Raw genomic sequence first — 26,189 nt, 5'->3', positions numbered from 1 at the left:
GGATAGTTTAGTAGAGAGATAACTCACCATTTCGTGGGAGTGGTCGTGGGTTTTTAGGGGTGGACTGGGAAAAAGAAACAGATGTCTAAAATTCCAGGTGAGTTAGAAAGCTAATTTATTTTGTTGCTGATTTTGGGGTAATATCAGGTGACTCACTGCTTTTTCGTAAACTGGAGTGAGAATCTTAAAGGCTGAAGTTTGCCAAAGGTGGCAGCGAATCAAGACCCAGATGCGCACAGAATTTTCCATTTCCAAGTGAAAATATTTGAGAAAAGTGGCAAGGGTGGAGAATTCTAGAAGTAAATAGAATAAAATAGTTCTTGTCCAGTTCTCATGTCCTTAGCTTGCCTCCTTTCACATGCCAACCAAGGCAAGGATTTTCTCCCAAGGCTTAGAACCTCGCCTCTTGCTGGTTTCTCACAGGGAGCTGCCACCGCGGCAACTAGCACCAACGTCGAATCTAGAAGTTCTCAGCCTCCGTACAACACTTTGTGAACTCTAAAATGCCTTTTAACCCCAGGTAACCACGTTCCCTCTTCTTCTGTTAATAATCATGTTTTTCTATTTCCTTTGTTTCTGCTAGACATAAATGAGTGTGAAAGAGATGCCTGTGGGAACGGAACTTGCCGAAACACAATTGGTTCCTTCAACTGCCGCTGCAATCACGGTTTCATCCTTTCCCACAACAATGACTGCATAGGTGCGTGTGCAAAACAGTCAGCCACCAAAGAAAGGCAGTTTTATGTGTGTTCTTTGTAATTAGCATCATCTCCAGTGTGCCCGCTCTCTTCTTAAATATATGCCACCTTATGCATGACAACTGGTTAAAAGAGTTGTCAAATACAGTGTTCTAATTAAGTGTCAAATATGGTTACCACATCTGTTACTTTTATTAGTATACTCATTAGCAGCTATAATTTTTATGTCTACTAATGCTGTGAATTTAATACATTTCAAAATAAGTTGAATATGTTTTAAAACATACAAAAGCGATCCTTTGTGTAGAAATTACATAGCTCAGGAGCAGTGTGGACCTGCGTGTCTAGATGTTTCACTATAGCCTCTCTTCAAAGAAGTAAATTATTGAATCTATAAAATTCTTCTTGTAAAATATGCTATATTATTCACAGGCAAGGGTAAGGAACTAAATTTTGTATTGTGCTAGAGGCTAATTATATACTTCTGTTTATAAGAATACTTAATAATACCCTCAGCTGTATTGTGTATTAGTAATTCAATTTTAACCTTTAAAAATGAAACCTAAATGAGGATCAAGGTAAAACTCATGTAAAATCCTAATATAAATTATCAATCTCTAATTAGTAGAATTATGTCAGCTTGTTCGACTTTGATAGGTGGATACAGCCAGGTCTATTGTTATAAACGAGATCATACTGGAATTTCTTAAGTTTGCCTGAGCCAGCAAAGGCCACTGAAATTCAGAATAAGTTCTTTCCCTTTAAAGGGGTTGATCGTTGATGGGATTATGACATTTTCTTTGGACTATATCGAAGGATATTTTTTTGGCAGATGTTGATGAATGTGCAACTGGAAATGGGAACCTTTGCAGAAATGGCCAGTGCATCAATACAGTGGGATCCTTCCAGTGTCAGTGCAATGAAGGCTATGAGGTGGCTCCAGATGGGAGAACCTGTGTGGGTGAGTGCTGCTGCAGAAAGACCCTCCAAAGGTCATCCCCGAGGCCCCTCCAGGAATCCTGCCGTCTCTATCCCAGTCCTTCCTTCAGAAGCCTGGAGGAAAAAGATCAGAGTAGAATTACACTAATCCTGCCTGTATGTGTACCTGGTAGTTTTACTTAACAGAAAACAGTTACAGTGTTCAGTGCAACAGTTAAACTGTGCTGTGAACAACTGTAATTCCCTTTCTTTTATTTTTTTTCTTCAACATAGCTTTGTAGTAAATTCTTATATAATCTTTTGAGTGCCCTCAAAAATCTTCATACCCATTGACTTTTCACATGCTGTACTTTCCTGGAAATGTTTAATTTGCTTTAGATCAAATAAAATATGGTTGTTAAATACATTGCACACTTCCAAAAGCTAATAAAACTGATTTTTATTGAGTTGTTAATTTTTCTCCATGGTAGAGTTTGTGGACTTTAAATTTATGTGTTTGTTAGATTTTATTCTGGTTTCTTTGAATTTTAATTGCTTGATGGAAATCATGCCATTGGGAACCTCTTTCTTCTTTTCCCCTTTTCTTTGCAGATATCAACGAATGTCTCCTAGAACCTGGAAAATGTGCACCAGGCACCTGTCAGAACTTGGATGGGTCCTTCAGATGTATTTGTCCACCTGGATACAGTCTCCAGAATGACAAGTGTGAAGGTAGGAGGGTTGTCAGTATGTGGAAAGGAGCAGTATTGGTCACTGCACTGACATCGTCAAAGTCACATGTTTGAGGTGGTGTGACGGTGTCTTCATTTTGGAATACTTTATCAGAAACAAATCCAAGGGTAGGTTATGACTTAGGGGCTCATAATTAGATGGTGAGACAAGAACATCAGTTCTCACGCTAATCTCTGATGAAGCGATTTTGCTCTGCATGTATGGGTGGTCACATGACCCTGACCCTTTCCCAGTGTGCTTTTATGAAGCTTGTAAAAAGTTCTGGATTACATGTTTTCAAGTGTCAGTGGGTTGCAACTAAAAATAGCTTCCTGATTCCAGTTAAAATCTTTAAGTGACCACATTCAAGGTTGGATGAATGTAGCTATATAATTTGTCTATGTTGTTTTAACTTGTAGAGTGGTAGAAATGTATAACTACAAATAAATTCTCAGCAGATTTTACAGTAGTGCATTCCTCAATACATATACATTACCTTACATGAAGGACATTAATTGCCAGAACTTCATAAGTGAATGGGGTGGAGAGGACTTTTCAGAAGTCACCTGGTTCACGCTCCCACCTTTAAACAAGTCTGCATCTAATCCATAATGAGTAAGAACTGTCCACTTTTAATATCATCAATGAGAAATGTTTATATATCTAATTTAACTCTCAGTCAGGAGATGATATTCTAAGTGAAACCATTTTATCAAAATTAGACCTAAATACAAATTAAGTGTTATTTTACTTCTGTTAGAGATCAGCTTTACTCACTCCATGATTAATGCAAAATTACCCTAAAATGAACAGAATGAAAATGTACAGAAAGAAAAATGACTTCCAGAATAGTCAATAAATGTGTTCATTCTAACTCTTTGTCCCTACCTGTGTGAAGTTGGCATCTACAGTTTAATTCCTACCATAACAACAACAAAAACAAAAAGGAAACATCTGAGCATTTTTACAAAAGTTGACTTTTCTTTTAAGAAAAGGTTGTCTGTGGGAGTGGAGGGAGGGGAGGAATGGAGTAGTTCAATCATCAGCAGTTCAGATTTGTTAATTAACCACAGGAAACATGATGCAATTATAAATGTAACATAATAGCATGAAATGATGAAGCGGCTAGTTTTGTATGGTGCACGAAGATACTCACTTTGCACTGAACATTTCTAGAAAATCTATTGTGTGGTATTTACAAAATTAAGTCAAGATAACGAAGTTAATTTCCTAACTTCCCTTTAGTTGGACCTTATGGGAATAAAGTTGTGTAATGCGAATACATTTTGGTGTGGGTAGAACTCGTTGCACAAACCTCAAAATAAAGAGTCCCAAGATAAAAGAGATATCTGTTTTGTTGAAAAAAAATACTTCCGTAAAAATAGCATGGCGAAGAATCAAGACTTACCTCTTTTACACTATAAATTCCTGCTGAAAGTCAGGGAAAAAGAAGGGTAAGCCTCTTGGAAAGAGTAGTCATATTTTTTCCATAAGTAGGGTCATCATGTACTTTACTGACTAAACCAAGACAGTTTTGAAGAGGGCACTATTAATAATGAGTCCAGGTCAACAGGCATAAACTAGGACTCTCCCAGGCAAACTAGGACATATTCAAGCCATTGAAACCTTAATTACCCCTTTACAGTAGATAAGGTGTATTAATATGCTAAAGGAAACATGCCACAATTATTTGTATCAAATTCCTACTGTCTATATGATAAAAGAAAAACTATAGTCTATACATGGAAGATCTTTTTTTGTCTTCAGAAAAATTAAACTGCATATGACAGATAGGAGCCTAATCTCCTATGATATCTTTAATTTGTATTGCATAGGATTATTTTCATGAGTATTAGTGTCCTTGTAAAAGTCATAGTTTTAGGGTTATAGCGTGGGATATTGGGGAAAGCACTGTGACAGGTGGAGGGGAACAAACAAATCTGGTTCAAAGGCCTAGATCTCTCACTAAGTAACTCATTGTCAACACAATTAAAATTTCAGAGCATCTGCTTACTGTGCAGTGGTGAAGTTAGACTCTAGAGTTTCTTGCTTCTTTCCTAGCTTAGGGTCGTATGAAATTACTCCAACTTTTCTAATTATCCAAGAAATTCAGTCTGGGTAAAAAATGTTTCTCTTTGCATGCCTAAGAAGGCACTTGCAGACTCCATTTTTACAACAAGAAGCATCAAAACTAATTTTTTAAAAGTCATCACAGGGACTTCCCTGGTGGTCCTGTGGGTTTGATCCCTGGTCGGGGAGTTAAGATCTCACATGCCTCACTGCCAAAAAACCAAAACATAAAACAGAAGCAGTATTGTAACAAAGTCAATAAAGACTTAAAAAAAAAAAAAAAGGTCCACATCAAAAAATTCTTAAAAAAAAAAAAAAGTTATCACAGCCTAGAAGTCCACTCACAGCATCATGATACAAGAAAAATCTTCATTGCTGAAAGTTTTGAAACTCAGTTACACTTTGTACTTTTATATTGAGCATTTACTAGCTGATGGTGTCTCCATCATGTTTTGACTTTGTTTGACACATGTTCTTCTTTTAGATATTGATGAATGTGTTGAAGAGCCAGAAATCTGTGCCTTGGGCACATGCAGCAACACTGAAGGCAGCTTCAAATGTCTGTGTCCAGACGGGTTCTCCTTGTCCTCCACTGGAAGAAGGTGCCAAGGTAAGTGCTTTTGGCTTTAGACTTTCATTACTCTGTGTTTATTTGTTGTGGTTTTATTTTTTAAACATGGCAAGACTTTGATTCTTTGTGAAAGAGAAGATGGAGTGTTTTCGTTCACCCAGAGGTCTAATGATTACCATATGTCAGAAAGTTCATTTTTACTTTTAAGGTTAAAAACTCATCTATCAAGTTATGGTTGCTTGTACAACTGTCCTGGCACTATAAACCTGTCTCTCCCCCTGAGAACACAGATGCTGATAGGTCAGTCAGCGGGGGATCAGCCATGAGCCACTGGACACGGCAGGGCCTGCGGGAAGTTCAGTTACAAGTTCTCTGCCTCTGAAGAGATAACCTCTGTAAATATGGGCCAGAGCCTAGACTTTCAGACAGAGAAGTGCACGTTAACTCATGTGCTCCCAGGATATAATGCCCATCTCTTACATCACAAGTTTTCTAAGAAAACAAAAAAATGAATGTGAACTGACCGGGACTCTTGTTGGCCCATAGTCTGTTTTCAGGAATAATACTTGTGAACTTAAAAAAAGTCAAAAGGGGAGCTTGAACTTAACAGTTTATTGTGTCTCAGCAAACTATTTAGATTTTACTAAACAATGCAATTGTGTGTGTCTATCTACTTATACAAACTAGTTTAATGAATTCAGGACAAAAAAACCCACATGCAAACACACATATCCTCCCCCCGCCCCACACCCTAGCCCCACCCCACCCTGTTCCAGTGGGGTTTTTTTTGTTGTTTGTTGTTGTTTAATTTTATTGTTCAGGTTTTTTTCTTGGTTGTTTGTTTTGTTTTGTTTTTTGCTCCCATATTGCCAAGTAAGAGGCAATGGATATCATTTAAGATTCCAAATACTGGGGTCTCATCCTTGCCATTTATAGCCTAAGGCAAGTCATTTAATCTTTTGGAAGCTCAATTTTCGTATTTTTAAACAACAATAAGATCACCGGCCCAACAAGTCTTACTGAGTACATGACAAAGCTTTGTTCACTTCTGAGTCCTTCATAGGCTCTTGCTATTGTTGTTCAAATTGATTAACTTTTTACTTCTCAACTGGTCATTTTGTCACATAATATTTAGGGCTGTGAAGGGGGAGAGTTGGGAATTCTTTGTTGGTTTGATCCTGTAGGTAGCTATCAGAGGCCCATGTGGCTTTCTGGGTTGTGGGTCGGGTGGTGCTTGATTCTGTCTGTATGGTACAGACCAGCCAGATAAATTCTAACTCCTACTCCCTTGTTTTTGTGTGCCTTTGGCTTGGCCGGAGTTTGGAAAGAAAGCAGTGAGAAACCAGGTGTGAATCTGCCGATGTGGCAGGCCAGAGGAAATTCATAGGCTATTAATTCAATTTGCACTGGCCTGTCACAGAGCAAGCTAACGCTGCAGGAAGAATCAGCCCAGCTGTGAGCAGCCCTGCCACATGCTCAGCTCCAAGAGGCAGAGCCAGAATTGAGGAATGCAAGCAGGGAAAGTGACTTTTGTAGCTCTGATGAAATTTCAAAGGTCATTAAGGGCTCTTTGCAGATGGGCTGGTAAACAGGCATCCTAGCAAGCCCTCGTCAAAGGATGTGCGTGTGCGCAACTCTCTTTCCCAATGCAAGGCACCTTTGATTAAAAAACCAATTCTAGAGAACCATCACAAACAAGTGTAGATCTCCCAGAGGGCACAGATTTTGCTGGAGTCAGGGAATTAAGAGCTGGGTTTTTATTATAAGATGACAAATTGAGAGACAGGCTTCTATTGCCCATAAAAACAGAAAATTCCACAGACCCACAGATAATGTTTTTGAAGGAACAAATGTGATATAGGACTCAGGTGAACAGACCTCAACACTTAAAGTCTACAGATGTAAATGAACCACTCCCACTTACAAAGTTCAGTGAAGGGAATTTGTCATTTAGGCTCACTCTAAACTTCATAGATTTTTTTTTTTCCCAGGATGAGGTGATAAAGTGGTATTGGGGAAGTGGGCTGGGTTATGGAATAGGGTCAGTAATAAAAGGAAAAGAGAATGAGAAAATTAACAGACCAGTATTAGAACATGTATGTAACTAAGGTTAAAAGAAACATTACAAGCTGAAAGACAAAGGAGAGAACTGAGTTCTGATATAATTGTTGAGACATTTTTGTGAGTAGTCATTAAGTTATATCTTAAGACATTTGTAGGCATAAATAATAAAAACAGGACCAATAAACATAAAACACTGTATGTGACAATGAACGTGAAGAATAAAGCAAATCAAAAGGTGTCCTTCAAGAAACTACAATTTGTTAAATCTTGAAGCTTCTCAGCAGGGCAAACATTTAAGTAGCAGAGATGCTGCAGGACAAGGATAGGCTTTTATTGTTCTTCCCCTTCAGAAGAGTAGTTTGCTGAAAGGCACCTGTTAGGTCCCAGCCATAACAGATGTAAAAACGGAGTAGAAACTAGAGAGATAATTTATCTAAAAGAGTTGGTAGCCGTGAAGAGTTCAACAAGTTCATGGCAAAGGCCAACAGAATTTGACTTATTAGAACCTGGTAAATGTGGTTGACTGATTGATTGATATTTTTACTTTAATTCATTAAAATTTTTCTGCTATGAACTTTGGCAACTCAGTCATTCTTACCTTGTCTCCTTTTCCATGAAATAAAAGGTGGTGAAATTGTCTTAACTGAAATCATAAATGGCTATAATAATATGCTACCTCGAATTGAAAACAGTGACAGGAGAGAGCAGACCTGGTCATACATAAAGAAAGGGGAATTGTGCAAAATGGATATGAAAGCATTTCCTTAAAACCTGCCGATTTTAGCCTCCGTGTAACTCAGGAGTTTGCAAAGCTTTGGAGGTCAAATCTGAGGGCAAACACACTCAAGGTTCTTGGATGAGCTCACTTTTTAGAGTCACCCAGTTTGCTCTATAAGAAATGGGAAAGTCCAGCAATATTGGAGAATTTTGTAGGAACTAGATCTGAATCGCATGTTCCATGTTGGAGTCACCAAGAAATAACTGATGTTAGAGAAATGTATTCTTTGAAATAATGATTACTCTCCTTCACATCAACCCATCTCCCTGTCCTCCTCTTTATCTCTCTGGAGCTAAAGAAACTCCGGTATGTGTGCAAGTGTGTACACACACGTGTAAAATCTGCAGAAAACCTCACATATATTTTGTAGACAGAAGCTACGTGAGTAGCTGCTTCAGTGAAATACCACTGAGTTGTATTTTTGCCAGTCCACAAAATTGCCACATCTTTATTTACTCTATGCCTGGAATCCGGGGTTTTATTCTGGCTTCAGGGCCTAGGGGACACAGAATAAACAGTGCAGTGTGGTATCACAGTGAGTACTAGGACTGGGAGATCTACCTTAACTTACTGTGTGCTCCCTAAATGTTATACCACCTCTGAATGTCTCCATCCTGACGTCGCTGCTGATATCAGTGTTGAAATGTGACAGTGCTGGTTTTTACTGTTCACATCAGTTTATTTTGGAACATTGGATAAAATGAGAAATAATAAGGTAAAAGCCACATAGATTTGTTCATCAGATCTCATTACAAAAGTTACTTATCATTTTAAAGATCTCAGCTCAATTACTATTATAATCATTTAAAAAATACGACTTTAGTAATGAGCAGAGATCACACTTAACAGGGTGAATTGTCTCTTACTCAGTATTGTACAATAATGACTTAGTAGGAACGCAACTGAGGGGTCTCTTGAATTTATGCTGCAGATTTGCGAATGAGCTATTGTTATGCGAAGTTTGAAGGAGGAAAGTGTTCATCACCCAAATCCAGAAATCACTCCAAACAGGAATGCTGCTGTGCCTTGAAGGGAGAAGGTTGGGGAGATCCCTGTGAGCTGTGCCCCACTGAACCCGATGGTAGGTCTACTATCAGCATTTCTCTTTGGTCATTCAGGGTACAGACTGTGAGATTGTAGACCTTCAGAACATAGAACAATTTAATTCTAAGTCCAACTAACATGCTCACTAAAATTATTTTATCTCAGGAGCTGGGTAGTTATTTTCTTCTGAACTATGAGTCAAAGCTGCCCAAGTAGTAGGTACCCCAGCTCTGGGAGCCTTGTTAACTTCCTCTGGTCTCGGGGCTTGGCCTGTTCATCGTGTTCCGATGTGTGCAGCCTCCACACAGTACCGGGGGAGGAGCCTGTGGCTAATTGCCTTTGATCCACCTATTAACGAGAGTTCACTTCCACCACAGAGGCCTTCCGCCAGATCTGTCCCTATGGAAGTGGCATCATTGTGGGACCCGATGATTCAGCGGTTGGTGAGTGGCTTGTGCTAGATTCTCAGCATTTCTTAGTATTGTCAACCAGCCTCTTCCTTGTCCTTTCTCTAGCTGTTATTTCTCCATATTTATCTTGGGAAATTAAGCTCTATTTTTTTTTTTTTGGTCTTTTCATTAAGATACCAATTGTATCATTGTACTGCATATTAATATTGTATTGTAATACTACATATTTCATTGATTAGGCACTGAAATGATCATAGTTTACCTTTGTGTTTCCAAAAGTGCATTGTTAGTCACTGTTTTTTCCTCCTTTGCCTAAGATATGGATGAGTGCAAAGAACCCGATGTCTGCAAACACGGGCAGTGCATCAATACCGATGGCTCCTATCGCTGCGAGTGTCCCTTTGGCTACATTCTGGAAGGGAATGAATGTGTGGGTGAGTGATAAAGCAGTTTCTTCTACTGGCATTTTACAAATCAGAAATTAAGCTATTCAGCATTCACACTAGGAAAAATAAGTACCAAGATGGGACAGAAACAAGTTTTGTACGCTTGTTCACGTATCGTTCATCTAGCAGTACTAGCTGAGTCCCCACCATGTACCAGGCACGGTGCTAGGTTCTGTGGCTACAGTAGTGAACCAAGCCAACATGGTCCTTACTTGCATGGACCTTACAGTCTGATGAGGAGGACACTGAACAGGTTTGAAGAGATAGTAGAAAGGACAGCTTTATAATGGCAGCCTTCGTGAAATTTAAGGGTAAAAAATTGTTAATGGTCACAATCTTATTCTCTTAATATGTAAAACATAAAGTTTACCCAGATTTTGTTACACTTAATACTATGAAAGGCTGTGTACCCAGTGTACATTCCTCTTGTTTTAACCCCCTTCTTAAAATTTCAAGGAAATCCAAAGCCATTCAATGTAACTTGAATTAATAGTGGCATAAATGCTGAGGGTCTGTGTCCATTAGAAAATGTTCTTTCCATATAGGAAATTAGGGCATGAGGTTTTCACCTGCAGCCATGGCTGTGGGAGCTTAAGCAAGTTTTTTGGCCTTTCTAAGCCTAAGAATGTAGTATCATGCAGACGGAATAAAACATTTCTAATTACCTTACAGCTCTAAGAATCAATGATATTGTGATTTTTATTAACGTGAAGGAGATGTAGTATTCTTGACAGTGAAATGCCGTTTCATAGCAGAACAAAAGCAAAGTTGTCAATGTTTTGTGTTTGGAATCTTCAGTTAGTGCTATGATTCATGTGAGAAATAAGCCTCCTCACCCAGGGTCTCTCTGCCGATACCCTCCTGCCCTCACTTTCTGATTTCAGAACCTAACACGAGACATGGCCCTTGACAATAATCCATCACTCTTCTGTGCTCTAGACTGCTGAGATAGCAATGTTATTTCTCTGAAGTGTTCCTTTCCCAAGGGAAGGTATTCTCCCCAAGATAAGAACAGTTGATAGTCTAGGTGGATGGGTTAGGAGACACATATATTTTTTAGATTTCCTTGGTAAGACTTGTTCTCTCTCCATAGTTGTTTAGAGAGATCATACCCTAAACATATTTCTTTCTAGCCTTTCTTCTGCCTAATGTAAACCATCTGGTTTCAACAAAATCAACAGAATCTACTTGAATCTTGACTTTATCCAGTGTATTAATTTTGCTTAACCTCTCGTCTCTTATTTTGTGTGAGTTTAGTCTTCTATTTTATATCTGGCAAAAATCCATCATGTTTAAGGCTTCTTGGAGAATGATGTCATGTAAGGCCAATCTGGAGATGTATTTCTAGCTTCAAGTAAGCAAAACCTTTTGACTATCAGTGAAGCCTTGTTTTAACTCTTTGAGCATCTATTCCCAGTAGATGCACTTCATAAGGTAGGAGGCTGGAGACACTCATGGCAAAGAGCCCTGCAAGGGCTAGAAGCCCAGGTAACATTACTGTTACCGCCACTGCCACTTAGCAAGTCAAATTTCACAGCCATAAATCTGTGGCAATGAGATATGCACCTTCCTTTCTTGCAAGGACAGAATGAGAATAAAACAAGATGTTAGAGATCAAAGTACTCTGATAGAATGAAAGGTGTTATCTGAGTCCAAGTCCATTTTCTCTCCATTCATCATGTTTTGACTACACTTCTGATCACTTGCAGATACTGATGAATGTTCCGTGGGCAATCCTTGTGGAAACGGAACCTGCAAGAACGTGATTGGAGGTTTTGAATGCACCTGCGAGGAGGGATTTGAGCCCGGCCCAATGATGACTTGTGAAGGTAAGCCTCTTAAACACGAAATAGTTGGTTACATGTTCTGATCACAGGGACAGCCGTTGGTTAATTACAGTTCTTAACATTAAATACTACCCAGGGCATATAAAATAAAGAAAATCTGGGCCTGGCGGGCCATGCCATCATTTCTTCTCTATGTGGCTTCCTCTCTGCAGAGAGTATCTGGAAAAGATATAAGTGGTTCATGGCACAAGTTATGTCACGTCTCATGCAGAGTTCTTATTGGTGTCTCTACAACTAATATTTGGATGCAACACTTGTCTACTACCCTCTTTATTATTTTCCATTTCTCCCTCTTCCTGTGTATCCCTTACACTCTTTCTTTTTCTTTTTTCTTTTCTACTCATAAAAACATCTACACACTGAGATAACCACAAGTATCCTTTAGCTCCTTGGAAGCAATCACAGCAGATGAGGATGTCCATACTCTCTAAGCAGCTGTCAGTATGTCTGGTAGGATGTGAGGAAAGGAAGGCAAGGGAGGGAGTATCTAGAATAGTGGTTCTCAAAGGGTGGTCCCTGGATCAACTACATCAGCATCACCTGGGAACTTGCTAGAAATGCAGATTTCCAGGCCTCATCCCTGACCTCCTGAATCAGAAACTCTTAAGAGTGGGACTCAGCAGCCCTCCAGATAATTCTGGCGTACTCTCAAGTTGAGAACCACTGGTTTAATAAAAGAATGAAGGGGAGGTGATGGTAAAGTATGTATTAAAGTGAGCTCTTCATTAGAGATATGACCCATCAATACGCATAGTCAAAGCTGTTGGTGAGCCTTTAAAGGCTGTGACTAAATCATGATGGGGGGGTCTCACTGATGTCCTCAGTCAGGAGAAACATCATAATCAAGATGATGTTTTAACTCTGCTTTTCCAAAACATATTCTGATGGTTCCAAACTATGCAGTTTTATCCATTAACCTATTATTATTATTCCTATCTATTTAAGGCTATCACTTGGGCATCAGTGTGAACTAAGAATCTCCATAAGTGTAAAATTATTCAGAACACCATTTTCTTGGGCATAAGAATCAGAATCAGTGTTACTTCACAGGAGCCTCTTTTATGTGGGGAAGGGAGGGGTTAATGATATTGGATGGGTTGCTTCTGTTCTGACAGCAGTTGACTTGGCAGTTGTTTTGGCTGAATGGGATAAAACGGATCCCCACTCCATGTGACTTTAGGGAGTGGCAACTGGTCAACTTGAGACTTCAAAGCCAGATTTCAGAAAAGCTCCCTAAATGTAGAGTGACCTATAATTTCTCATCCACCTAAATAACAATTAATAATTATACCAGCACAATAGGCATAAAATGAGATTGTGCTAAAAGAACCAAGATGTATGATCACCTTACTTAGACCATTAACAAAATAACGAACTCGTTTTATAATCCTTGAAAACCAGAGACTGCTTGATCCATCCATGTTTATGACAATGAAACACTACAACTTTTGGTAAAAGTATATTTCTTTTTTGGTTGACGTGTATGATCCATTATTCTCTTACTACCTTCTGCCACAGATATAAACGAGTGTGCCCAGAATCCTCTGCTGTGTGCTTTCCGATGTGTAAACACTTACGGGTCATATGAATGCAAATGTCCCGCTGGATATGTTCTGAGAGAAGACAGAAGGATGTGCAAAGGTAAGACATGCACATGCATCAAGGTCATCTAAGCCAGGAAGCCCTAACTCTATGATGGGAGATGTCCCTCCAAAGCTGCCACTAGTGGAGGAAGGCTAGAAATTGGGGAATATGAGGATTGTCATTGCTACCTTTTCTCCTCAATTGTAGCTTAAAGCTGAGTTGAGGGCTGCACTGCAGATCCTTTTTAATTCACCATACGCTGCATGTCTAGGACATGCCAGCCATTCTACAAGATGTGAAGATATAAAGGATAAAAGACTTCCCCACATGCAAGAAGCTCAATATGAAGATAGGTTGAGACAGAGATACAAATAATCATATTACAGTATGATAACTGAGAACACAAGGAAGGAATATGAATATTAAAAAAGAATCCCCATCTCCAAGGGACATTATATTCTAAGAATGGGGTAGCCCATGCAGTCTACTTTAAGCAGTTTCCATTAAAAATGCTTACTGAACACCTGCAATTGCCAAAGCACTGGACTAAGCTCTGTTATACAAAGTTGGATAAATCCTGGGGATCCTTGAAGAGCTCTGATTTGCTCCTGCTAAGGTCTTAAATGAGATATCTGTTCTCCTCAAATGGCTTAAATAGAATTTTTCTTAAAGGTAGGAAGATTTCTTAAGTGCTGGCTAAAGTCCAAATTTCTCAGCTCAGATGATACAAAGGGGAAAGATAAAGAGAGGGAAATGGAATAGGACAGAAAGTAAAGAGCCACATTATTCCGGAGAAAAGGAAATGGAGGGAAGAACCAGTAGAGAATAAGATATTGTGGATTTTTGTCTTTTCCTCAAAGTTTAAAAACCAAAACTTTCATTATTATATTGCACAATGATTCTAATATATCATATTAATATTACAATATTAAGATATCATAATCTATTATATTGTTATAAGTATTGTATAATGAAAGCTTTGGTTTATTATTAGTATGATAATGCTATTGCTATACTTATCATATGATGAAAGCTTTATATAAGGCCTTTTTAGTTCAATTCATCAAAAATAATTAGAAATCACACTTCCTGCCTTTGGAGAATTTATCAGAGAGAAATTTCTTCATTAAGTTCAAAGTGGGTTAACAGACTCCTTCCCATCTTAAGAGACCAGCTCCCAATAATGCAAAAGGAAGTAGTTTAATGCTGAAAATAGTGTCAATAAAAATTGGTTACTTAATACTATTTTATGTTTTAAAGGCAGGAAATTAAGGCAGTCCTTTTATGAATTTGTGGTTGTACATTTTTTCCAGATGAGGATGAGTGTGAAGAGGGAAAACATGACTGTACTGAAAAACAAATGGAATGCAAGAACCTCATTGGCACATATATCTGCATCTGTGGACCTGGGTATCAGAGAAGACCTGATGGAGAAGGCTGCGTAGGTAAGGGCGTCCCCACCAAAGCAGCTGTGAATGAGTAGGAAGTGACTAAGGACAGAAGGGATGTGGGCTCTGAGTCCTTGTGGACACTGGGTTCTTCTCTTTGCCTCTCTTACCTCATATCATGACTTTCCGTGGAGGTCCCCTTGCCTCATGATTATGAATTCCACCAGCAGCATCTCTCCCTCTGGGCTGGCCTTTGCCTGCTTTCTAGGCCCATTCTGCTGCCAGGATTGGAAGACCAGGTATTTCCTCTAGTCCCTTCCTTTACTGTTTATACTCCTTTGTTGCTTTGGGGTCAGTTCTTTCCACCACATTGGAATACCTCCCTATTGACTTAACTTTGCTACTACCACCCCAACACTGAGTCCAGATGCCAGGTCCCTGTGGACCAGAAGCATCACTAAACCAATGGAATCTACATCCAGAGAATATGGTCTTGTCCAGATTGAGGCCCAGGCACTGGTATTTTAAAAGCTCCCCAGGTGATTCAAAGGTGCCTTCAGCATTGAAAACCATAGTAGACCAGGGATTGGCAAACCACAGCCCTAGGGCTAAATTCAGCCTGCCAGCCCACCACCTGTTTTTGTAAATAGACACATATTGGAACATAGCTATAACCATTCATTATTTTCCATGGCTGCCTTCAAGCCACAGTAGCAGAGCAGGGTAGAGTAGTTGCCATAGAGATCAAATGGCTAGCAAAACCTAAAATAGTGACTACATGTTATATAGTAATACAGTAATATTACGGTTACAGAAAAAGTTTATTGACCTCTGCTTTAGTCAATAAATATAAGAAAAAAATACTAGAAAATTCCCACATGTATTCTTTTCCTTTCTAACATTCAGTTACATCAGGAAAGTATATTTTATATTGTCAGTCAAGAAGGTTAAGAACCTCATGTCCTCTTACTCTGTAAGATACAGAATTAAATGGAAGTTGATGAGCAGACTTTAAAAGCACAAAAAAAGCATGTGGATTTATGATCATACACCGAATCTTCTGGGATCAGTGATTCTCAGCCTCAGCTGCACACTGGAAACACTTGGATGGCTCAGGTCCCACCTCAGACATTCTGATTTAATTGGTATCAGAGTGGCCTCGGCATTGGGAATTTTAACCTGTTTTAACACTGTTCTGGATGTCACCTTCCAACCCTCTGCCTCTCATAACGGGATCTCTGCCTCAGCACCTAGGCTTCACGATCTTTGTAAACAATCATAAGACTCTCCAGCCATTTTAATGTTTTTTTTTTAAAACCTGGGAGATATAATAAGCAATATAAATTGCTTAATATTGTTGAAGTGTTACAGTAAGCATAATCTACATTGAATCAGAAGATTACTGTAGACAAACTCCCTCAGGTCAAAACTGACCATCACAGACATGATTCTAGTGAAGTATTGTAATATTTCTTTAACATAATGATCTTAAGGGTTTTTTTCCTTCATTTAAAAAAATCCTTTGAGAATCTCTACATGTACAGATATGGAAAGTTTTAAATTTTATTAAGTGAAAAATGTAAATGTACCTAAAATGCTATCATCTATGTTTAAGTATATAAAAATGCTATCAGTTATGTTTTCTAAAGGGTGGCGGTACACACATGTATGGTTGTATTTGTTCGTATGGGCATAATTCATCTCTAGAAGGATACTTTAGAAACTGGAAGTAGCACTGGTTGCTTCCCAGGAGGGGTGTTTGGTGGCTGAGGGAAAGGGGAGGGAGAGGCGCTTTTGCTGAATATCCTTTTGTACCTTTTGAATTTGGAACAATGTGAATAGGTTACCTAGTCACAAACTAAATTTTTTTAAAAAAAGAATCCATCTTTGTAGAAAGCAGACAGATGACTCCCCTTGTTTTTGGTCCTTCAATTAAACCACACAGATGAGAATGAATGTCAGACCAAGCCTGGGATCTGTGAGAATGGGCGCTGCCTCAACACCAGGGGAAGCTACACCTGCGAGTGCAATGATGGCTTCACAGCCAGCCCCACCCAGGACGAGTGTCTTGGTGAGTACAGACCACAGGATGTTTTTGTAACCCTAACCTCCACGCTGGGACACTTGAAACCAGATCTCTTATTTGAAATGATAGAAACTGTTGAAATTTGAGGAAGGGTTAAAAATGTTCATATTTTGAAGATGACTCAGTGACCACGATTGTCCATTGGGTTTAGCACCACCCTGCAGATAAATTCTTCCTTTGCTAATTGTATCATTGAATCACTTGTTTGGAATTTCTCAGCTGCCTTTTTAAGCCCTTGATGCTCAGGATCAGTTTCCAAGTGTTTCTCTGCCCCTCTATATAGCATGACTATTCCCCCATATTTCTGGGAGCAGATAGAGTGATAACCTTGTTGAGGCCAATGTCTTTCTGCCCACTTACTGTATTTCTTGTCTTGTTTTCCCCAGATGTCATCCTTTCTCTCTTACTGCTGTTTCCAGCTTTCCCTTCTTGCTCCTTCTCACCCAGGGTAAAGTGTTACATCCTTCTTGGGTTTTATATCTGACCAAATTCTGAATACTTTGTTATTCTCCTAAAATTCCCTAAAATTCTCTTTGCAATATGATGTCCCTTCCAGACAACCGGGAAGGGTACTGCTTCACAGAGGTGCTCCAAAACATGTGTCAGATCGGCTCGAGCAACAGGAACCCCGTCACCAAGTCTGAATGCTGCTGTGACGGAGGGAGAGGCTGGGGTCCCCACTGTGAGATCTGCCCTTTCCAGGGCACTGTGGCTTTCAAAAAACTCTGCCCTCATGGCCGAGGGTTTATGACCAACGGAGCAGGTACCTCATTTTGTTCTGATTTTTGACCCGTGGAGCAGGTACTTCATTTATGATACAAAAATACTTTCAGGGAATTTGTTTTTTGAAGAACAGATGAGAATACAGAATCTATAATATGGGCCTAGGTGGAGCTACATAGTTTAGGTTGACAAAAAAATCTTCATTATGGTATTTAGATATTTAAGGTCATGTTGCCAAAGTGTCTTTGGTCTGATTAAATTGTGTGTGTTTGAGTCCCTGCTTCTGCATTACAAGGAGTCCTCAACTTTTTAAGCCAAAGTTTGTTATAAGTCAGTTACTTGTTACTCAGAATATAATTTTTTAGATAAACTTTGAAATAAATGATCACTAAATTCCTAAACTAGTCTGCAAATATGTATTTTATCTTGTAAAATTGGCTGAAATATACTGCATGAAAGAAGTATAAACAATGCTGATACACACTCAGCTTTCCATGTCTGCAGGTTTCACATCCGCAGATCCAACCAACCCTGGACTGATATTGATTTGAGGTTGATTGAACCTGCAGTACCAACTAGATTATGCCATTTTATATAAGGGACTTGAGCATCCGTGGATTTTGATATCAGCAAGGGGGTCCTGGAACCAATGCCCTGGATATGGAGGGACAATTAAGACAATTGCCTCTAGAAAAGTGCAAGCAGTTTGAACTTGAGAGGGATGAGGAGGCTGTTGAGGTGTCTAAGGCACCTCTGAAAAAGAATTTCAGGCCTATATTTATCAACAGTAACTGCAATTGTTTTTAGTCTCATAAAAGAGAAAGGAGAGAGACTTTTTGAGCTCCTTGGGAGGACATTAGAAGTGAGAGAAGAAGAAAGAGATTAAATAAGCTTTGTGTTCATTTTGGAAAGATGTGGCTAAAGTTGGTATAACAATACTGGATGTGGTAAAAGACAGAATAGATTAGATGGAATGACCGAAAGCAAGTTATGATTCTTTGGAGGATGTGAAAATGAGATGGTGGAAAGACTCATTTTTTGAGACCAATGAGGGTATGCTAAATTGTATTTCAGAGTAAACTTGAAAAAATCAGGAAAAAACAAGAGCTGTTGATAGAAAATAGTGACTTGGCAATCAAAGGCTAAGAACGCACTTGTTATTGGTACCCCATCAAACAGTAAGGAAATAGATGCGTCAAGATGTCGGGGACAGTGGCTTTAATGCTCAACAGTACATATTGAACAAATCTTTCTCCCTGTGCTGGGGCTGGGAGTAAGGGTCTCTCTTCCCTAGCAGGCTGCAAAAACTCAGCTCAGTGATCCATGGGTGCCTCCCTCAACCAAAGGAGGGAAGTCCGCTCCCATTTCCCCAATATTATGCAATTTGTTATTTTTCAAGTTTAACTTTAAACACAACAAAAAGAATGAAAACTTTCCTTCTTATTTTGTAAATACACTATTAGAAGAAAATGGTATTTCCTTACCAAAAGGATGTGCTGCTGTGATTCATTTATGAGATGTCTGGAGGGGGCAAGCTTGATGGCATGAGATGGAGTGAGGAACTAAATATATCTAGATGAGATGGCTGTTCTGTGGACAATAGAGAAAAACAATATAAATTTATAAGAGCAATTATTAACTTTTCCCCTATAGTCTAATAAAGTTATTCATTTGCCTTTCAATATAGTTACCATTACGTATGAAATGTATGCTGTCATCCCTTTGGTTTAATTTCTTAGGTCCATAATCTAGTAACACAGTTTTAGTATTTACAGTGAGGTGACCCCTGTATATGAATGCTGTCCATTTTATGATGCCTTTCTCATTTTACTTTCTATTTATTGAATCATAGATATTGATGAGTGCAAGGTTATTCATGATGTTTGCCGGAATGGGGAATGCATCAATGACAGAGGATCTTATCATTGCATTTGTAAAACTGGCTATACTCCAGATATAACTGGAACCGCCTGCGTAGGTAAGTGCTCTATTTCTGATGCTCAGGTTTATTCCCGGGTGGAAATTGTACGTTATGGCAAAAAACAAAAAAAACAAAACAAAACAGAAAACCCTCAAACTAAAAATCTAAAAAGCCTATGTAATTCCATAAGGAAACAGAAGACAGTGATCAAAGACTACACAATTTACGTTTTCTTTCCTCAAAACTAAGATTCTTTGTTAGATGCTGTGGGTATTGAGCATTTAAGGATCTTTTTAGATGGACGGTCACACTGTATCTCTTTGATCATAGATCTGAATGAGTGCAACCAGGCCCCCAAACCCTGCAATTTTATCTGCAAGAACACAGAAGGGAGTTACCAGTGTTCATGCCCGAAAGGCTACATTCTGCAGGAGGATGGGAGAAGCTGCAAAGGTAAAGTTGTATTTACCTTCACTCACTCATCTGTCTCATGGGCACATGGTTGCATTCCTTGTGCCTTTGAGGGATCCAAAGCTGAAAGACCCTCTCTGCAGGCAAGAAGTGCTTCCCTGGGGTAAGTGCCTCCTTGAGGTCTCCTGCAACCCTCCTCCTATGCTGGATGGAGGGAGGCTGAGGCCAGGGAGACTGCAGAGGACCAGTGGCAGCAGCCATCCTCACTGTCTGCCCCCTGGGGGGCATCAATGAGGGTCTCAGAGACAGCAGGGACAGCCCTCCAAGGTTCAGGTGGATTGGACAGCTGATTACCTCCTTTCTACTTTCTATTAATTGCATTAATGTAATCAATCTGTTCAACAACGATATAGCCCAGGTCTCCAGCATGGTCCTGCCTGCCTTGATCAGTGCCGTGATCCTAGAGAACATTGTGCCTAATTAAGTAAACACTTTGTCTGTGTTTTTGTTCTGCAAAACAGGGTCATGCCTGCCCTCCAGCAGCTTATTTGAGACATAAATACCACAAAGAGTTAAGAAACAGCAAAACTCTCTGCAGAAATCCCTGATCAACCAGAAGTTATCCTTTGCAAAATTATATTGGTATAAATTTACTCTTGTAAACATTTCTCCAACAATAAGAACTTCACACATTGAGTGAATAGCACAAGTGAGTCAGACTGAAGGATAATTTAAAAAAGGAAAGGTAGACCAGATGGCAGAATAAAAGCGTGTTCTGTCATGAAGCCTGGAAGGAGAAAAAGGGAAGTAAAGAAAGTTAAATGGTAGGATGGAGTGGAAGAGGAGAGCAAAGAGAAGTAGGACCGTCAACCATTTTCCTTTGTCTGTGAAAGGGGGAGAGTTAAGAGGCAGGTATACAGGATAACACATGGACAATGCTTGAAATTTTCCTGTGCAGCATGTCCTATATAATCCTGCAATATGGGGAAAGGAAGCTGAGAGAGCTACTCAACAATTCTGTCTTAAATGAAGAGTTGCTCATAGCTTTGTTCTTTTCAAACATAGAACTTATTCTACATCTGTGGATCACAGTGAGTTCTGGGCAGTGTGAGGCTACAATTCACAGCCACAAACTTATTTGTATAAATGAAAAAACAAATTCAGGGGAAAAAATATCTCTCAGTGTGTATACTATCCGTAACAATCAAAACAAATTTATAGCATTTTTCTAACCTGTGGGGGCAGAAAATCCTAAAAATTTCTAGCAATTGAGATCAAAAATGAAAATAAATTAAATGTATAGTAATAATTATGTTCTTTCACAATGTATTAATATAAAAACATCTATAATGCTCTATGATTTTAGGAATACAAAAAGCAGCTGTATGATTTTTACAGATCTATTTACAATATAAGACATTTTTCTCATAAGGTCTAAATTCTTCTACATACTTGGCATATATGATTAAATATCAAAATAAGTGGTGCAGATACATGTACTATTGAAACAGAGGAAAGAGGCTAGCAGGATGACCCCAGGGGAAATGTAGAACCAGCACTTGCCCCATGAGAGATGGTTAGGAACCAAATACAAGGAAAGAAGGGGAGAAAAGGCATTCTTGGATGTGAAAACAGCAAGTGTTGCTGTTCTTAACAGTGTAGTTAAAAATAGTATTGTAAGGCAGAGACAAGATGGTGGGTTAGAAGGTTGTGAGCTCACCTCTTCTTACGAAAACACCAAAATCACAAGTGCCTGCTGAACAACAAACACTGGAACCTACCAAAAACATACAGTAAGTCCCCTACATACTGTGTTCATAAGTGCAATTTGTTCATAAGTCCAACAAAGTTACCTTGGGAACCCAACTAACACAATTGGCTATATAGTACTGTACTGTAATAGGTTTGTAATACTTTTCACATAAATAATACATAAAAAAAAACACACAAAATAAAGAAAACATTATTAATCTTACAGTACAGAACCTTGGAAAGTACAGTAGTACCAGCTACATCACTGCTGTTTTTACACTTCCTTCCAGACAGCCTGGGCTTGAAATAAAGATACTGTACTACTGTACTCTATACAGTAAAGTATACAAAAGCACAACCACTTGTGGAGGATGCATGCATGTGACAAATGTATGCCAGACACGTGAATTAACTTACCTGACTGGACGTGCAAATGCACGTTTGCATCTTTAAAAGTTCACAACTTGAAGGTTTGTATGTAGGGGAATTACTGTATCCTACATCTAAAGACAAAGAAGCCACAACAAGATGGTAGGAGGGGTGCAATCATGATAAAAATCAAATCCCACACCTGCTGGGTGGTCAACCCACAAACTGGAAAATAATTATACCACAGAAGTTCTCCCACAGGAGTGACAGTTCTGAGCCCAATGTCTGGCTTCCCAGCATGGGGGTCCAGCAACACAAAGAAGATCCCTCAGAGAATCTGGCTTTGAAGGCCAGTAGGGTTTGATCACAGAAATGCCATAGGAGTGGGGAAAACAAACTCCACTCTTGGAGGGTGCACAGAAAATCTCATGCACACCAAGACCCAGGGAAAAAAGCAGTGCTCTCATAAGAGCCTGGGCCAGATCTACCTGCTGATATTGGAGGGTCTTCTGCATAGGTAGTGAGTGGCTGTGGATCATGGTGGGGACAAACACTGGAGGTGGTGGTTCTAGGGAGTACTGATTGGCGTGAACCCTCCTGGACACCAACATTGTCTCACCAAGACCTGACCCCAGCCAACAGCCTATAGGCTCCAGTGCTGGGACACCTCAGGCCAAACAACCAACAGGGTGGAAACACAGCCCCAACCATAAGCAGACAAGCTGCCTAAAGTCTTCCTGAGCCAACAACTGCCCACTAAACACACCCCTTGACTCAGCCCTGCCCACCAGCAGGATAAGACACAGCTCCACCCACCAGTGGGCAGGAACCAGTCCCTCTCACCAGGAAGCTTGCACAAGCCTCTTAGATAGGCCTCATCCTCCAGGGGGTAGACAGCAGAAACAAGAAGAACTACAACCCCGCAGCCTGCAGAACAGAAACCACAATCACAGAAAGTTAGACAAAATGAGACAGCAGAGGAATATGTCCCAGATGAAGGAACAAGATAAAACCCCAGAAGAACAACTAAGTGAAGCAGAGATAGGCAATCTACCCAAAAAGGAATTCAAAGTTATGAAAGTAAAGATGATCTAAGATCTCAGAAAAAGAATGGAGGTATAGATTGAGAAGATACAAGAAATGTTTAACAAAGACCTCGAAGAACTGAAGAACAAACAAACAGATATGAACAATACAATAACTAAAATTAAAAAATACACTGGAAGGAATCAATAGCAGAAAAAAGTGGGGCAGATGAATGGATAAGTGAGCTGGAAGATAGAATAATGGAAAACACTGCCATGTAACACAATAAAGAAAAAAGAAAGAAAAGAAATGAAGACAGTCTAAGAGACTGTTGGGACAACATAAAATGCACCAACATTTGTATTATAGGGGTCCCAGAAGGAGAAGAGAGAGAGAAAGGACCTGAGAAAATATTTGAAAGAGATAATAGCTGAAAACTTCCCTAACATGGGAAAGGAAACAGTCACCAAGTTCAGGAAGTGCAGAGAGTTCCAGGCAGGATAAACCCAAGGAGGAACACACTGAGACATACAGTAATTAAACTGACAAAAATTAAGGACAAACAAAAAATATTAAAAGCAACAAGAGAAAAGAAATAAATAACATACAAGGTAACTCCCAGCTGATTTCTCAGCAGAAACTCTGCAGGCCAGAAGGAAGTGGCACAATATATTTAAAGTGATGAAAGGGAAAAACCTACAACCAAGAATATTCTACCCAGCAAGTCTCTTATTTAGATTTGGAAAAATCAAAAGCTTTACAGACAAGCAAAAGCTAAGAGAATTCAGCACCACCAAACCAGCTTTACAACAAATGCCAAAGGAACTTCTCTAGTCAGAAAAGAAAAGGCCACAACTAGAAACAAGAAAATTACAAATGGGAAAGCTCACTGGAAAAGGCGAACATAAAGTAAAGGTAGGAAATCATCCACACACAAATATGATATCAAAATCAGCAATGGTGAGAAGACTAGAATACAAATGCAGGGTATTGGAAATGCATTTGAAATTAAGAGACCAGCAACTTAAAACAACCATGTGTGTGTGCGTATATATATATAAAGAGAGAGACTACTATATGAAAACCTCATGGTAAACACAAAGTGAAAATCTGCAATGGATATAGACACAAAAAGAGAATAAGAAATCCAAGCACAACACTGTTAGTCTCAAATCACAAGAAAAGAGAACAAAAGAGGAAGGGAAGAAAAAAGACCTTCAAAAACAAAGCCAAAACAACTTTTAAAATGCCAGTAAGAACATACATATAGATAATTACCTTGAGTATAAACAGGTTAAATGCTCCAACCAAAAGATGTAGACTGGCTGAATGGATACAAAAACAAGACCTATAAATATATGCTGTCCACGAGAGACTCACTTCATATCCAGGGATACATACAGACTGAAAGTGAGGGGTTGAAAAAAGGTATTCCATGCAAATGAAAATCAAAAGAAAGTAATACTCATATCAGACAAAGTACACTTTATTTTATTTTTTTTTTTTGGCACACAGGCTTAGTTGCTCCGTGGCATGTGGGATCTTCCTGGAGCAGGGATTGAACCCATGTCCTCTGCATTGGCAGGCAGATTCTCAACCACTGCACCACCTAGGAAGCCCAGACAAAGTACACTTTAAAATAAAGACTGTTACAAGAGACAAAGACAAAGAAGGACACTACACAATGATCAAGGGATCAGTCAAAGAAGAAGATATAACAATTATAAATATATATGCACCCAACACAGGAGCACCTTAATATATAAGAGCAAATACTTACAACCATAAAAGGAGAAATCAACAGTAACACAATAATAGTGGGGGTCTTTAACACCCCACTTTCATCAATGGACAGATCAGACAGAAAATCAATAAGGAAACAAAGGTCTTAAATGACACACTAGACCAGATGGACTTGATATTTACAGAGCATTCCATTCAAGAGTAGCAGAATACACATTCTTCTCAAATGCACATGGAACATTCTCCAGGACAGACCACATGCTGGGCCACAAACCATGCCTTGGTAAATTTAAGAAAATTGAAATCATATCAAGCATCTTTTCCAACCACAATGCTATGAGATTAGAAATCAACTATAAGGGACTTCCCTGGTGGAGCAGTGGTTAAGAATCTGCCTGCCATTGCAGGGGACATGGATTCCATCCCTGGTCCAGGAAGATCCCACATACTGTGGAGAAACTAAGCCCATGTGCCACAACTCTTGAGCCTGTGCTCTAGAGTCTGCAAGCCACAACTACAATGCAGCCAAAAAATAAGTAAATGAATAAATGAAAAAAATGAAATTAACTACAGGAAAAAAAACCATAAAAAACACAAACATGTGGAGGCTAAACAATATAGTATTAAACAACCAATGGATCACTGTGGAAATCAAAGAGGAAATCAAAAAATATCTAGAGACAAATGAAAATGAAAACACAACAATCCAACACCTATGGGATGCAGCAAAAGCTGTTCTAAGAGGGAAGTTTATAGCAATACAATCTTACCTCAGGAAACAAGAAAAATCTCAAACAACCTAACTTTACACCTAAAGGAACTAGAGAAAGAAGAAAAAACAAAACCCAAAGTTAGTAGAAGGAAAGAAATCATAAAGATCAGAGCAAAAATAAATGAAATAGAGACAAAGAAAACAATAGAAATGATCAGTGAAACTAAAAGCTGGTTCTTTGAAAAGATAAACAAAATTGATAAACCTTTAGCCAGACTCATCAAGAAAAAAAGGAGAGGGTTCAAATCAATAAAATTATAAACAAAAAAGGAGTAGTTACAACTGACACCACAAAAATACAAAGGAACATAAGAGACTACTACAAGCAACTATATGGCAGTTAAATGTACAGCCTAGAAGAAATGGGCAATTTCTTAGAAAGGTTTAACCTTCCAAGACTGAATCAGGAAGAATTAGAAAATATGAACAGGCAAATCACAAGTACTGAAAGTGAAACTGTGATTTAAAAGCTCCCAACAAACAAAAGTCCAGGGCCTGATGGCTTCACAGGTGAATTCCATCAAACATTTAGAGAATAGTTAACATCTATCCTTCTGAAACTGTTACCAAAAAAATTGCAAAGGAAGGAACATTCCCAAACACATTCTATGAGGCTACCATCACCCTGATACCAAAAGCAGACAAAGATACCACAAAAAAAAAAAAAAAAAAAAGGAAAGAAAAGAAAGAAAATTACAGGCCAATATCACTGATGAACTTAGATGAAAAAGTCCTCAACAAAATACTAGCAAACCAAATCCAACAATACATTAAAAGGATCATACACCATGATCAAGTGGAATTTATCCCAGGGATGCAAGGATTTTTCAATAGCC

At 39.0% G+C, this 26,189-nt stretch overlaps 1 protein-coding gene across 2 annotated transcripts in view; it reads left to right on the top strand.

Moving 5' to 3' along the window:
• Positions 1-26,189, top strand: part of FBN1 (fibrillin 1) — a 250,972-nt gene that overhangs the window by 203,051 nt on the left and 21,732 nt on the right. For both annotated transcript variants that reach the window (XM_057722115.1, XM_057722114.1), the window contains exons 47-60: positions 584-700; positions 1,531-1,659; positions 2,229-2,348; positions 4,903-5,028; positions 8,763-8,912; positions 9,253-9,318; positions 9,603-9,719; positions 11,441-11,560; positions 13,097-13,219; positions 14,476-14,607; positions 16,496-16,621; positions 17,193-17,399; positions 19,212-19,337; positions 19,611-19,733. In XM_057722115.1, the coding sequence (XP_057578098.1) occupies positions 584-700; positions 1,531-1,659; positions 2,229-2,348; positions 4,903-5,028; positions 8,763-8,912; positions 9,253-9,318; positions 9,603-9,719; positions 11,441-11,560; positions 13,097-13,219; positions 14,476-14,607; positions 16,496-16,621; positions 17,193-17,399; positions 19,212-19,337; positions 19,611-19,733 (1,782 nt within the window). The remainder of the gene's footprint in view (positions 1-583; positions 701-1,530; positions 1,660-2,228; positions 2,349-4,902; positions 5,029-8,762; positions 8,913-9,252; positions 9,319-9,602; positions 9,720-11,440; positions 11,561-13,096; positions 13,220-14,475; positions 14,608-16,495; positions 16,622-17,192; positions 17,400-19,211; positions 19,338-19,610; positions 19,734-26,189) is intronic.

This window comes from Hippopotamus amphibius, chromosome 2 (assembly GCF_030028045.1).
Source record: "Hippopotamus amphibius kiboko isolate mHipAmp2 chromosome 2, mHipAmp2.hap2, whole genome shotgun sequence".
Taxonomy (NCBI): domain Eukaryota; kingdom Metazoa; phylum Chordata; class Mammalia; order Artiodactyla; family Hippopotamidae; genus Hippopotamus; species Hippopotamus amphibius.
This window is presented reverse-complemented; position numbering and strand designations above follow the sequence as displayed.